This window comes from Diaporthe batatas (genome assembly GCF_019321695.1).
Source record: "Diaporthe batatas strain CRI 302-4 chromosome Unknown Contig00002, whole genome shotgun sequence".
NCBI lineage: Eukaryota > Fungi > Ascomycota > Sordariomycetes > Diaporthales > Diaporthaceae > Diaporthe > Diaporthe batatas.
Window position 1 is genome coordinate 1,835,134 of NW_025408549.1, and position 14,642 is coordinate 1,849,775.

Sequence of the window (14,642 nt, forward strand, 5' to 3'; positions counted from 1 at the left end):
AAAGCCGTTCATGCAGGGCCGACATGTAGGCCACGGATCATCTCGACAGGACACTTGGGTCTGGGAGGGTCACTAGATTGTTTGACAGGCAGCAACGAGCATGGGACAGTTAGACTACTCCGAGCCCCAGCCTAATAGATCAGATGGATATAGGCCATACATCCCGCGAGTAACTCGGGGATGCCTCTGGCTGGTTCAAAAGGCCCGACGCTTGCGATGGGGCTCTCTGTCGGATTGAATAAGAAGGCTACCGGGCTTTTGCTGGTCCCGAGTCCAGCCCCAAAGGCATCAGCCACACGGCATACGGTCGTATGATCCCCGCCAGCCTCTGCAAGCCGCCGGCTCGCACAAGCGTAGTGGCGACAGCTCGGCGACCCTGTGGGCGGGAGAGGGTCGCACCAGCCGGTGGCTTGTCCCTGTGAGCGCCCGTCGATCGGTCGGCGCGTCTGGCAAGAGAAGGCGAAGGCGATTCCGCAAAGGGCGCGTGAAAATACTGCTGAGGCAACTGCACATTCCGAGGTAGTGCAATTCAGAAGTGTTTTTTTTTTTGCCTCGCAAGAGCCTTCCATTCCCCGGGATGGAGCAGGGGAGTAAGACACAGCCCAGACATTTCAGCAAGGCTGAAGGAGAGACGGCCTCAAAGGATAGCAGCCTTTCGTCTTATTCCATCTTCGGAGGGTTCCTTGGACGGCTCCGAGGACTCAACGCCGCGGATCCTCACAAGGAAGCTTGGAGCGGAGCCGGGACCATCGCCGTGTGAACCAGGTCATGCGGTATGATGCGGTAGGAAAGGAAAGCAAGACAACACTTGGCCTGCTAGCGCTCGAAGGTACCCTCTGGAAGATGATGGCCGACACAATTCTGGCTGGAGCCGCAGGGGCTGAGGCGGCATTCTGCATCAGCCTGTCCCTCTGCTGTGTCAGCTTGCTGTTGGGCGTAAGCAGTCCACGGCACAGCACAGCGCGACAGCGCACAGCAGATCTTGCCTTGGAGCAATTGTGCAGGGTCGATTCGGCATGGTGGAAGTATGGCCATGATCCGGCACAGTCTCACAGAGAACTGCTACCAATTCATTGGATTTTCATGGGGCCTATCGGCTGGCCAGCCTGTCCGGCAAGGGAGTGAGCAGCAGCAGCAGCAGCAGCAGCAGCGGCAGCGGCAGGCGGCGTTGGGAGGAGCGGAAAGCGGCCGTGCTGTTGGAACCGCTCGTCGCAGGTCATGTGCCGGGCGGTTCATGGTAGACCAGCGCCGGGTCTGCGGGTAGAGTTTCGTTTCGGAGATTGAGAAAAGACGGCTGCAAATGATGATCTGTATTTCATGCACCAAGGCATCTCGCACCGTACGCCTTGGGCCCATCCGAACCCATCCCGTCGATGCGGGTGGCCACGGGGCGCGCTGGTGGAGCCGTTCGTCTGGGGCCAAGGCAGGGAGGGAGGGAGACTCGGCGCGCTGCTGGGGTCCACGGCTCGGCCCTCTGGGGGTGTGGTGTCTTGCATTGCTTTTGCGTCGTGATCTGGTGATGCGATGCGATGCGACGCGATGCGATGCGATGCGAGCTCGTTCCCGCGCGAAACGCTGGCTCGCAAGAATTCCCGAGCTGACGGACTGGCTGCACAAGCGGGCAGCAAAGGTGGACAAGGACTGCCTCAGCTGCTCTTGCGTGGCGGGAACTTGCCGCAATCCACCCCCAGATGATGGGCCAGATCTCGCCCTGCTGGTGCGGTGGTGCGGTGGTGCGGTGGTGCGGTGGTGCGCTGGCGCCACACGTACACGGGACACAGATCAGCAGAGTCTAGTGCCAAGGCACACACAGTGATGAAAACAACCTCAGCAAGGGCCCTGCCAAGCCTGCCTGGGAGGCCAGGAGGCCAGCTCACGGCAGTCCCTAACGATGCAAATATAGGTGGTCAAGAGGCTGCCGGCGGCGGCTGTTCGTCTCTTGTTGCTGCGCGTCTCTGGCAGGCCAGATCTTGAGTGCTCCGCAGGCTGCGAACGGGGGTTTCAAGTGAGGCTCCATGCCAACTTAACAAGATTGCCGTCGAACAGTCGTCTCGGCATGTGAGAGGAACTATAGTTGATAGTTGATGGTCCGGGATGTCAGGATGTGCATCTTCAAGTTACGAACGCCATCCAAGCAAGCCACCAACCTGGCACCGAGCAAGCATGAACGAGGCGCACCCGGGCACCAGGCATCAAGCATCCAACCTGCATTTCGTTAGCGAAGCGACGGCCGCCAGGGGGGCCAGGGAAGATAAAGTTGCGATAGAGTTTGAGATTGCGACGACGAGGTTGGGTTGATAGGTCCTTGGGCGATTGCATGTTTGCAGCCGGGCCTGGAGGGTTTTTCCTGGTCCCGAACGTCAGACCAGACACCGGCAAGACAGGCAGGTAGGCCGGGTAGGCAGGCAGATAGGCAGGCAGGCAGGCACTCAAGAGTGGGCGTCCGGTCTTGGCGGGACGACCCTCGGACCCACCGCGGCTGCAACACGGCCCCCAGCAATCTGGGGAACAAGACGGCACTTGGGCGATGAAGCCTTTCAATGCTGCAGCCAGCCAGCCAGCCAGCCAGAGCCAGTCCTCCATCAACATTCCGCACCCATCTCTCGTCCCTGTTGGTCGTTATTAGATTCCGGATGAAACCCACACGAACACCCATCCTCAATGCCCTCAACCCGCTCCCATCCTTGGCAGGTGTAAGCTCGACCAGTCACGTCATGCCTGCATGAAGCAAAAGGAGAGGATGAAAAGCCTCATCAGAGTTCACCTCGACCGCCGCCGTCGGCAGCTCGTCAGCCCAGGCCTGCAGCTCTGCAGCAAACCTCAAGGCCGCCCAACCGGGAAGAGCATTTGCCCCCATGACTCGCTGTCCGAATGCGAGATAGACTTTGTCGTCGACGATGCAGCATCCGAGCAAGAAACGGCAGCCACTCAAGAGTAGTAGCAGCACGTAACACCGCAACCCAACTCGCAAATCTATCCGGCCCAGCCCATCCCGGGGTTCCCAGCCCACAGCCCCTAATTAGCAGGGCCAGACAGACGTAGAACCGGCCCGGTACGCCTCCCTGGCAGATCTCACAGGACGTCCAGACAGCACCTGGGCACGCACGCACGCACGGCAGCAGCTACGAGATGCCCATGGACCATGTGCCGAACAGCGTCACCCCGTCCGGGTCCCCGTCCGGGTAACCTCCATTGCCGTATTATAACTCGTGGGCCAAACACACACACACACACACACACACACACACACACACACACACACACGCGCACGCACGCACGCATGCACCCACAGCATAGATAGGGCTGAAGAAAACTGTCGCGAAGAAGAAGCCATGACTCGCGTGGATGGATCGGGACGATGGTGCAGGACAGAAAAACCACCGACGCCCAATAGAACGAACACCCTGCCGTGGGCTATAGGAGCGAAAGGGAAAAGAAATATCGGCCGAGCTTAATCTGCAAGGCGCGGGAACGCTTATCGAGATCACAATCTCGATATTACGCCTCGCTCTTGGGCCCTACCCATGTTTCACGCCCAAACTATGATATTCAATTGGGTGTTGAAAAGCTCGGGCTGCCCTCCCGCACTTGGCAACCCGTCCAAGTTGTTTGCCGGCCACCCATCCACCAGCAGTACCGAGTAGATGAATCACTAGACCGGATGCCAGCCCGATGTGTGACCCTTTCACGGGTCTCGTCCCATCCGTAACCTTGAAGGTTGGTTTCTCTCTCCTTCATAGTCGGTACAGCCTCGCGCGCGGAGAGTGTCACATGGGCGTCGCACCGACATTTCTGCCGACAGATGAGTGTCCAATGTTCAATCCCACCGCTGTCACGGCCCTGATGATTCCTGCTCTGCGTATAGGAACCGGGGCTAGCTTCGACTGGTGATCCCGGCCGAGGCCGTTCGATCTGATAAAGCTCATCTTACGACTTCCTCCCTCTCCCAGCGCGGCAAGCAGGGGGACCGCCCAGGCAACCAGGGCAAAGACATTTTCACCAGAAGAAACCTTCAACTCCCGAGAGGGCGTGACTTAGGGTTGGGCTGGGCTAGCCGGAGAGGCTAAGGCACGGGCGGAAGTCAGCTGCTGGATATCTCAGACTATGTGTACGCTGCTGGTACGTTCTGACGGTGGGGCTGTCGGGGATGGGCCACATGGGAAAAAGCTGAAAGGGGACGAGAGGTTGCCAGCTCCACGTATAATGCAACCTCGACCTTCTGTGTCTCATCCAATGGCCTATTGCCAAGGTAGTTGGACTGGCCTCTCCCGCATATGCCTTCTTCACAGGTACAGTACCGAGGCGTGGCGTGCCGCTTGTCCCAATCTCGCCTGCTGCACGGGACATGTGCGATGAGTGTCGTAGATTCAGGGAAGGATTTCGCGGGTCATTGGCTCATATCTGATCCTTTTCCCCTTCTGGAAATTCTTGTTCTGTATTGCCAAAGCAGGGCAACCGGTCATATTGTACGCAAGCACAGGCAGTTGCCGTGTCACGCCAACACAGATCTCTCGGTCTTCATCTCGTGTGGTTGATCACTAGCGGCGGATTGCTGCGCGTCCACACTCCCTAGCGTACCCAAAAGAGAGACTCACGAGCGAAGAAGAAAAAGAAGAAGCACTAATGCCTGACTTACAAAATTAGCCCCCGGTCATCGCGCCGTCTGACAGCCCCATTAAAGCTCGGCCCCGGGACAATCCATCTAGTTCCGTCTCTGTAGGGTAGTTGCGTGCCCCCGACTTGGGATTTGTGCGTCAATCAGGCAAATGATGCGGGCATTCTGCCCTGATCATGCCTGAGATGAGATCAGTGCCATCCCAGCGTTCGGCAGATGGGCCAGATCTCTTGGCCGGCCCACCACTGGTCAGTTCCGTCCCGTGTCGTGCTTTTCTTCTTGTCCATGGGGCTGCGAGGGCGGTTTCACCACAGCTCAGACAACGGCGACCAAAGTCTGGGATTCGGATGCTTCCCTTTTCACCCCGGCCATTGGATGCTTTCTTCGACATCGGCTTGTCCACATATGGGCAGGAAGAGGACGCCTTGCGCGTCTCATTCATATCAATTTGGCAAAAATCGATGGTAATGGCGGTGGTGGTGGTGGTGGTGGTGATGATGATGATGATAATGATGATGACGACAGCGGTATGTACATGCTTCTCCCAGATCGAGGCTCAGCGCATGGTAATAGCAGAAGAGACTCCCCACAGCAGAGGGGAAAAAAAAGGCTTCATGACGTCTGAACATCACATTGAGCAGCTCTCACAAAACGCCTCTCTCATGCCAGTTATATACCATCCCCACCCCACCCAAACAAAAAAAAAGGAAGAAATTAGCCCCGCCGCGGCCAGTCCAGTTCCCAGAGTTAACAGACCCCGCTGATGTATTTACAAGATCCTCCCCGGTGTTGTCGTGGGAAATAGAATGTGCTGATCGGATCCTGTCGCGTATCCTTCGTGTCCGACCTGATATATTTGGGTATAAAATGAGACACAGCATGATGACGTAGGCGTTTGCCACCTGGAACCTGCCCCCGAATTTGCAAAATGAGACCCAGTGCCTTTTCCTTTTTCTTTCTCGATGCCTGCGGTGCTAGTAGTGATCGTAACCGGCGTTGGCTTGCCGGTAAATGCTGTACTTTTTGGCGACTTTTTGAAACAGCGACGACAAAAGATGCTGGCGCATACAACGATGCGTTGGATTCTTGATAATGCGTCGTCTCCAGCAGGGCCGCTGCTGTTCTTAGCCCAGCGTTTGTCAGGGCTGTCCCTGACAACCCCACCCCCCGAATTTCGCACGGGCTAACCTCTTTCAACCGAGGGCCTGGGCCGGATGTTCTTGGCGTCGATTTGTTTCTTCCGCTCCAGTTTGGCGTAGTGTAGGCCGCACGCGTTGCAGAGCGTTCGCGCGCCATCGGGACCACGACGCCACTCCGGCGTGTCGATTCTGTTGCAGCTGTGACAACGGCCAGGAGGAGCGGCACGCTGTGGCATGATTAGTTCAAGTTCCCGTGTGGGTCAAGGGGTCTGGTCTGCGTTCGCTTACTCCTCTCCGCTTCTTGACACCCGCCATCTCGTAAGCAGACTTCATGCCGTCGCCGTACATGGCCATGTCCTCATCCTCGTACGGTCCCTTGCCCCGGCTAGCTTCGCGCGCTCGGTCGTTCATCACGACGCTTTGCTGAACCATTGTCCGCAGGTTATCCAACATACCGCGCATCCACTCCGCCATATTTAACATGTCTCCGATCTCGCGTTCTGAAGGCAACCGTGTGGGCATGGGGTGGGAGCCAGGGCCTTGTTCCTCCGCGGCACAGCGACCGTATGCATCCGCAAAATTGAAAATTGTCCGTGACCCGGACGCGATCTGGTCAAATGTCAGCATTCGGTGCTGCGCAGCCCCCGGTGCCAAGCTCCATACCTTGGCAAGTGATTCTTGGTACTGCCATGCCTCAAAGTGTCTGCTCAGCGTCTGCTCGTACTTGTTCTCCCTCCTCAGGTAGTCAGAGTCTTCCTGCATTGACGAGCGTGAGCCATCGAAAGGCGACGGAAGTGAGTGTCCAGGATATCGTGGAGACATGGGATGTGCCGAAAGGGGTAACTGCCCAGCAGGCAACTGGTTCTGCTGTGCGTAAGGGACGTTTTGCTGTTCTGCAGCCGTTGATGGATAGGAGCCATTTAATCTGTGTGCCTCTGCTTGCCTCTCCCCTGGGTGGGGCTCATTTTTCAACGGAGGGGGAGAGTGCCGCGGTCCAGGATAAAAGTTGTTGACTGGCGCGAGGGCCGGCGGCCTGCTGGACAATGGAGCCCTGGAAGGGTCGGAAAATGGAGGCATCGGCTCGCTCCTGGTGGGAAAGGACGGCGGGTTGTGTAATGATCTCGGCGAAGGATGTTTGTCCTGAGGCGAAAGGTCGGCGTATGGCCGCGACGACGTTGAGGATGCGAACGGAGATGGCAGGCTCGGGGCGCCTTGGACCGAAGTCGACAGAGACGGTGGAAATGCCGATGCTGGAGGCTTGGTGCCAGAGATGACCTCTTGTATCGATGGCAACGACTGCCGCTGCGGCTCACTCTCTTCTGGCCGCCTCCTTGGCTCGACGGGGGAGACGATACCAGGCATGTTTGAGCCAGCAGTGGAACGAGAGTAGTTGGATGGGTACGAGGGCTGTTGGGTTTGGTAGTGAGATGCAGGATTGAGCAAGGTGGCAGTCGCCATGGCCGGACCTTCCCTGTATGGTCTGTCCCAGGAGCCTTTTGGTCGGTGGTGGTAAGGATCAGAGTGGTTGGCAGAAGAGTGAGAGCTGTGACTCAAGTGTTAGATAGGGCGGACCGAGGAATATATGAGTAGAGTTTCCACACCTTTGCCTGCCAGCGGTGTTGCCCAATTCCATAACGGGACAGGATCAAGACGGTCGTGTCAACACCCCAGCGCTTTAATGCGATGTGCCCAGCCTAATTCATCTGACGGCACAACGATCCACGCTGCAGGAGTATGCAAAGCTTGCAATGACTAATGGGCGGTAACTGTCTGATCTCGCAGCCCGATCCGACTCGATCAAAGACAGATGCCTAGTGTCCGATTGCCGCGGTGCCGGTTGGTAAGCTCTTGTCAGAGTTCAATTCGAGCGAGGTTGACCAGGCGAGTAAATCACGGCCGAAGAGACAGTGCCTTGTAAGAGGCCTTATGGATAGGCGGCGGGCAACTTCACACGCACAAACGCACAAACGCACACACTCTGATCAAACACGCAGGGTTCTGGTTCCGCGTTGTGATGAGCTTGCAAGAACAAGGAGTTTACAAGCCCGTAAGGTTCTTCTTGGGACGCCCGTCCGGATTGAGGCTCAAGACGACTTTAGTGGTGAGTGTGGCGAAAACCCCAGCGCTATTCGACGCGAGTAGTAGGTAGCAGCTCGGGCCGCAGATTAGCTTTTTAATGAGGCCAGCGGGGGATCGTTGCTTGAACCAAGGTGAGTCAGTCGAGCCGAGGACAGGGCGGTAGGCGGAGGGCGGTAGGCAAATGGGTAGTGTGGGATGGCCAACGTGAAATATCCCAGTGCAGCAGAGACAGCCGACCTTTCAGAGGAGCACGGTTGCGGCGCGAGCTGGCAGGATCCCAGTGCCAGCGGGGTGACAAAAACCGGAAGTGCGGTCACCAGGATGTGAGAGGAACGGGGGGAGGTGAAGGTGTCTTGGCTCAGCAGATGTGCGCCGATGTGGTTGTCGCAGGCCGGGAGTAAGAAAGCGTCTCTGAATGGAAGCGTCGAGTGCGTGGCCGCAGCAGCTCCTTTCGAAGGTTTCAGGCGAACCACTATGGATCGTGCGGTCAAGAAGGTTCGGCCAAGTGACAAAGTCAAAATGGGTCCACTGCTGGTCGGTGGTGATTGAGAATGCAGCCCGACTCGTATGCGGGGGAGGGCCGGAGGGCTGTTTCCAAGGTTGCGATGGCGCAGAGGGCAATTGCAACTCTTGACGCAGCTGCCGAGTCACCGCAACTGATCAAGGCGCGGGCGGGGGGGAGGGCCGAGAAAGTGGTTCGAAGGCGGATGAATTGCGTGCACAAGAAATAACCGTTGCCGATGTGGGTTCGCCACGTGTGGGAAGAAAAAAAAGCCGCCAGATCGGATTTGAGATCCAGATCCAGATCCAGATCGAAGAAGGGATTGGATGTAGGCGTAGAAGTAGGAATGGTCGAGAGTGGGCGCTGTGGACGAGGCTGGCACGCACTCAGGCTGGCACGCAGGAAAGTGGCAGGTCAGAGAAGTCGGAGGTCAGAGAGGTTAGAGGTCAGGCCAGAGGTGCAGACGGGGCGGGATGGCATCGATGATAACAACAATAATAATTACCATTAAACTGGCTGCAGAGAGGGGAGGGGGGGAAGGAGGCACTTGTCCAAGTTGCCGAAGAAAAAGGATACAAGGCTAAGATTTAATAAACAAGAGGGAAGACAGGCCTGGGATGAGAAACTCGAGGCGCGGTTTGTCTGGTTTTGGGGCGCTGGGGCAAGGCCAAAGGTCGTTCATGTCCATCCAGCAAGGAACAGATAAAGTCCACAGTACCGTACGGTCCAGTGCTGTGCAGTCCACCCCATCTAGGCAGTTTTGCGGTCCCCATGCTCAGTTGGTGCTCGATAGGTAATAAGTAGGCCGAGTATGTATCTGCGCCGGCAGGGGTCCTCGTGCGGTACGTATCGTGTACAGATGTACCCGCTGAGGTACAGCCCAGAAAAGATACATGCACAATACCCTCCCCTGCCGGCTGCGCCAGAGGCACGCACCACCACCACCACACCGCGCAGGGGTGGACCACCCAGGTGCCTCACCGATGCCCAGGAGCCCTGTTCCCTGCTCCTGCACATGAGATGTCGATGGGTGGAAAACCGGGGCAATCTGAGAGCAGCAGAAACAAGTACCCCTGCAAGACGCTAGTACCACGACAGGACAGATTGGCGTGAGGTGGGGGAGAAGGTTCTCCCAGGGGGGGGGGGTTGATGGCGAGGCGGTTGGCCTCAGCAGTGAACTGTGTTCCTGTTCCTGGTATCTACCCGCGATCTGTACAGTACATGTTCATGCACTTATAGTGCAGGGCTGATGCTATGGGACAGGGTGCAGGCTTGTTGGACGAGAGCGGCCCTGGCCATGGACGGGGACACCTGGATCCTTCGTCCTCGTCTTCTGTAGGCTCTGTGCACACGAAGCCTGCCCACTGCGTGTCATCGGGTCTGCCTATCTGTATGAATTTGTGTTGCTGTGTGGTCGTTGTCCGTGGAAGACCTGGTGAGAACAGCACCACCATCTAAGCGCGCCCCGGCAGCAGGCGCGGAAAAGGAGACCCTGACCTACTGTGGGGTGTCTGGCGCAACAGTGGAAGGTCGCAGTCGCTGCTGCAAGTCAGCCAGTGAGTGGCAACCAAGGTTCTGGTACGGTACGGGACGGTGCGGCGTGGCCCTCATCCCTTGGAAGTTGCCCTGGGTAGGATTCGAGGCGGATTCGGGGCATCTCGCGTCCAGCCAGACGTAATCAGGTAAAAGCATTGAGCCGGCGCCGGCGCCCAGGGTTGCAAGTGGTATATATTCTGAACAGATGGAACGCGGTTGGGTTTGGCAAGGTCGCAGCCAGCACTTTCCCTTTGGCCCTACCCTGCTGTGCTCAGTGCTCTGCTGTGCGCAGCAGCTGCCGGGCTCAGCGCAGGAGGTGCAGTGCTGTGGCAGGTGGACTCGTTGCGTTGAGATCCGGGGGAGATCGCAAGCTTTTCCAGCGGCCGAGCTCAAGGCAACATGACTGTCTGGGCTCGGCCGGAGACAGCTTGCCCGCGCGAGTAAGACGTGGTGGCAGAAGCCTTCTACTGTGGTACCAGCCTGTATCGCTCCCGCCCCCCGCGGCGTGTCCCCTGTCGTGGTCTGCTTGATGTGCGTGATCTAGCGCGGAGGTCGGGGCGGGCAGATGGGCGAGCTGGGCCCCTGGTGGGGGAGGGTGACAGACAGGTGAAGGTCCCCAGCCGATGTTTCGAGACGCAGGCAGGGCTGGATTACCAGGACGGGACAGAGGCAGATCGGCCACGGCACCGTGTTGCAGCAAGATGCTGTGAGAACCAAGAGGTGGCGACCCGCGGCCGAGTGGCAGACAAGGCGGCTCGTGTCGAATGGACAAGATGGGAATTATGGCCGAGCAGCGTGTCATCGGGCCCAGGGCCCAATCTGGGAGCCGGGACAGTGAGCAGGAGAGATCGCTGTACTGTCGATAGTATCTCGATTGCCTAGCATGATGGCAGGGGGGGGGCCGATATGCAGGAGCGGTAATCTCTCATCTCTCTTGACAACAAAGTGGTGCGACTTTTTGTGGGTGGGCACAGGCATTGGCAGCGGCAGCGGCAGCGGATGGGCCACGCACAGGACGGGCTCAGGGGACAGGGGCCCGCCGGCGACGTGGTAATTAGACCCGACCCGACGCACACACGCCTTTCTGACAGCTTGATCGAAGGTGTGCCTGCCTGCATTTCGATGGAGGTGGTGGAGGTGGTGGTGGTGGTGTTGGTGCTGCTGCTGCTGCTGCTGCTGCTGCTGAGGGTGTTGTCAGGAGGATGGGCGGCTTGCATTGTATTGCTGCCATGTACTCCGTACTAAGTACTTGCCTACCTACCTACCTAGGTAGGTAGGTAGGTAGTGGTGTAGTCTACACCTGGACCCGACGCTCTGCCCTGCCCTGCTCCTGCCCTGCCCTGCCCTGCGCAAGATGCACCGCCTGCCTGTCCACCCGCGTCCTGTGCTGCAGGGTCTGCCTGCAACAACACCACCACCACCACCTCCTCCACCACACCCAAGGAGGCCACTCCTCGTCAAGACCTGCCATCGGCAGTCCTGTGCCGCGGCCACAAGGCCTGGCCTTTATAGCGCAGCGAAACTGTCCACGAGTTCCTCGGCCCGCTGAGTCTTCCTCAGCATCTGCCGTGGCTGTGGTGAGGGTGGGCGATGATGCTGTGTGCGTTTGCGAAGTCTGGGGCCCATCTAGGCAATGTTGGGCCCATCTGCAGGCCCGATCCGGCTAGAATCTTGGATCTCACATGCCCCGTGCAAGGCGCTCCAGCACGCCCTGAGAATGTCGTTTTCTCCGGCTGTTCTAGCGCCGTTCCAGCGCCGTTCCATCCTCAACCGCGTACCTTGGAACTGGTCGCGCCTGGCGTCAAATCAACAGCCTGCGCCGTGCACGGTAGCAACAGCTGCGTGTCCCGGCAGAGTCCCGGGTCAGCTGGCCGGCCAGCGCGGGTCCGACATGCTGACATGGCATCCGCCGCCGACCTTCTTGTTCTTGCCGCCCCGCCAGCCAACATGCTCGTCTTCCGGTCCGCCGCGCTGCAAGAATACATTCCTACGAGACGGCCAGGCCGCCAAGGCTCTGTCTGTGGGATGGGATTGCTTGCTGTGCCGTCTATACTTTGCCACCGGGCCTTCCACCAGCACAACCTCTAGGCGTCGCCGAGCATGAGTCCCCGGGCACTCGCAGTCGCCTGCTGGGCAGGCTGGTGGCCAAGCTTCGATTCGAGGTTGGCAGCGAGGCCAACAACCGAGGCCCACTCGGACCACAGCACCTACCGTCCGCTACCGAGTACTACCTGCGGCGCCTGGCACGATTCTCAGCGCTGACGACAACAGACTCCTGAGAGCTGCACCCATCAAATCAGGCCGTGCCTGTGAGACGGCCTCTGGAGCATATTGCTGAGGTCCGTGGACGGCTCGATGGGCCGAATCGACCCAAGATGCTGACCAGATCTGGCAGCCTCAAACTTTCTCTCAGATCTGCGATAGCCTGTTTCGACCCAACAACAGCCCACTCGCGGCAGCCTATCGGGCACAAACCTCAGCGCCGGCACTGAGCAGGCGGATACTGAAGTTTGTTGTCACACCACATTTTGAGTTCCACGCAAGATCCTTTTGCAAAACCTTGGTCCATCCATGGGTCCGAACGCCATCGCAGAACGACAGGAATGCGGACGCCGCATCCATCTGCTCAGATTGGCCATCACCTCGGGCTGCGCTGCAGGCCACTTCACCATGTGCGGTGTACCTTCTCACTCTACAAGCTCCAGCTAGACTATGCCAGGGAAAAGCTTGTCTGGCGCCCGACTCGATTCAACGGCGGGCGTTCTTGTCAAACCGTATCAAACTGTGTCGTCCGGTCCCGCCGGATCCCCGTCCAAACACTGAATGCGCTGCAAAGGCGACAACAGACAAGTTGGTCTCCCGGACGATTTAACCCCGGACATGCCTTACGCGGCTCTACATGCTCACGACCACGCCCCAGGCGTTTGCTTGAAGTTTTGTGTGCCCTGCTGATGCTGCTATAGAGGCAGCCAGAGCCAGCGCATTGGCCGTGACTCGGCGTGACAGGCTCCTCTCGCACCAGAATTGTGACCGGGAGTATCTCGGGTGTGAGAACGCTGTGATTGTCGAAACACATATTTTGGGACGAACCAAGATCTTGAAAATCATGAGACCCGAGTCCCGGCAACAAACCATAGCCACTTATGGTCAATCGAGCATTCTAGGCGTCACGGGGAAAGCAAAAGGTGACATGGTTAGGTGGCTGACCTGATGCAGTCCTCCTGCAGAAATCATGCTCGTGGCTGACCTTGGGGGGACGCATCTGCCTACAAGGATAATCCCATCACGAATGCGGCTATCGACGACAGCAATATTCCAACCGCTCTCGACCTATGTGGCCCGTCGGGCACGATTTCCTCCATCCCAATGATCAGGCCACATCCGGGACGAAGGGTGGTTGACCACGGACATTCTCGTTTGCATTTCCACTATGTGTTGTGCAGCGGTCTCACGCCGAGCACCAAATGCAATAAACAATCTGGAGGGCTGATTTTCGCGTTCGGGCGATTGGTGGCTCTTTGTTTCGCCTGAAGGAACCAGCTGCATCGCCGTTGCAGAGAACCCCGTTGCACCCCCGATGACACGATACTACCGTATCGCCACATTGTCGGATGGGACGAAAATACTCATTGATTGTTGTGATCTACAGCCCTTCCCTCCTTGCGGCCCGGGCCCTGGGGGGGCGGTAGCTGCTGTGAGCACGGAAACCTGGTTGCCGGAATACTGTGTGCTTTCTCACAAGCCAAATCTCCTTTCGTATTGCGAGCTCTGGCAGAAACAGCGACTCCGCCGTGGATGCTTCGGGCAGGTAGTATTGGGGCGTTTGGCCGCCTACTTGGAGTTTACCGCTTTGACGCCGGCAACCCGGGACCTCCACAGTGGTCTCAAAAATAGCTAGCTGTGCAGGCCGGCCTACTCTACTAGGCTCGGTTTTTCTTCTTCTTTTTCGGCCGCGGTGGTGTTTGTGTTAGCGGCCGAGTTGAGCAATAGATGTTTACGCTCACTACATTCAGTAGCCGCCGAAACGGACAACGAAGAGGTAGGGTAAGAAGGGGGGTGGCTCGCACAACCACTCAGCTGCCTCACTATTGGACCCAGCAACACACTGGGACTCGGCAATATCCATACGAAACGCATCCCAGCAAAGCGATCTGACGGGGTCCATCTGGCATCACGGAGATTTTGCGACTCGCGTCGTACAGTGCAACGCAACTCAATGCACACCTGTCGAAACACAGATCCACCACCACCGCGCCAGGCATCCAGGTCTTACAACCACTGCTTATAGAAAGAAAGAAGCTGCAAGACAAGCTCCCCATGCCGCCTCTCTCGGACCTCGTGTATGAATAGCCCGTCACCGAGCTGTGAGATTGTGAGAAAGATGTGAACGCGCGAAGGTTGTCTGCCTCCGATGCAGATCGCCGAGGACCACCCTCCCCCCCTCAAAAAAAAAATCAAGATCACCATCCTTTTCAGTTCAGCTGTAAACAACAAGTTCACGCTCGAGGCAGGAACAGGGTTCACCAGGGCAGATGCATGAAGTCCACCGCTGCGATGGAATCTGAGTTGATGGTCGCCTTAGGGGACAATTTCTTTCGGTGTGGACACCACACGGGTCCGGGGAGGGCTTGGAAACCTGGTCACCTACGGTTACCTCCGCCCACTACTCACCACATTTCAACAAATCGCGATTGGTCTATTCAGGTTCGAGAGTTCCGGAGGATCAACCACGTCCGTGGCCTCCGATATTGCAGCTGTTCCAGAAACAGAT

General features: G+C 57.8%; 2 protein-coding genes across 2 annotated transcripts; one reads left to right on the top strand and one right to left on the bottom strand.

Annotated features, from left to right (window-relative positions):
• Nucleotides 1-3,241: 3,241 nt before the first annotated feature.
• KVR01_001919 (uncharacterized protein) lies at nucleotides 3,242-9,102 on the bottom strand. The gene is made up of 4 exons (XM_044793338.1): nucleotides 7,356-9,102; nucleotides 6,043-7,297; nucleotides 4,637-5,981; nucleotides 3,242-4,063 (listed from the first exon to the last, which is right to left on the bottom strand). Exons 1-3 carry the CDS (start codon nucleotides 7,385-7,387, stop codon nucleotides 5,799-5,801), a joined length of 1,470 nt encoding a protein of 489 aa, XP_044649874.1. The 5' UTR covers nucleotides 7,388-9,102; the 3' UTR covers nucleotides 3,242-4,063; nucleotides 4,637-5,798.
• A 3,587-nt stretch (nucleotides 9,103-12,689) lies between these two features.
• Nucleotides 12,690-14,531, top strand: KVR01_001622 (uncharacterized protein). Its single transcript, XM_044784715.1, has 2 exons — nucleotides 12,690-12,721; nucleotides 12,835-14,531. Exon 2 carries the CDS (start codon nucleotides 13,449-13,451, stop codon nucleotides 13,767-13,769), a length of 321 nt encoding a protein of 106 aa, XP_044649577.1. The 5' UTR covers nucleotides 12,690-12,721; nucleotides 12,835-13,448; the 3' UTR covers nucleotides 13,770-14,531.
• Nucleotides 14,532-14,642: the final 111 nt, after the last annotated feature.

Coding starts and splice junctions, on each gene's coding strand:
- KVR01_001919 (XM_044793338.1), bottom strand. CDS start 7,387: ATGGAATTGGGCAACACCGCTGGCAGGCAAAG. Junction 7,298..7,355: donor AACACCGCTGGCAGGCAAAG/GTGTGGAAACTC, acceptor CTTGAGTCACAG/CTCTCACTCTTCTGCCAACC. Junction 5,982..6,042: donor GTGTCAAGAAGCGGAGAGGA/GTAAGCGAACGC, acceptor ATCATGCCACAG/CGTGCCGCTCCTCCTGGCCG.
- KVR01_001622 (XM_044784715.1), top strand. CDS start 13,449: ATGACACGATACTACCGTATCGCCACATTGTCGGATGGGACGAAAATA.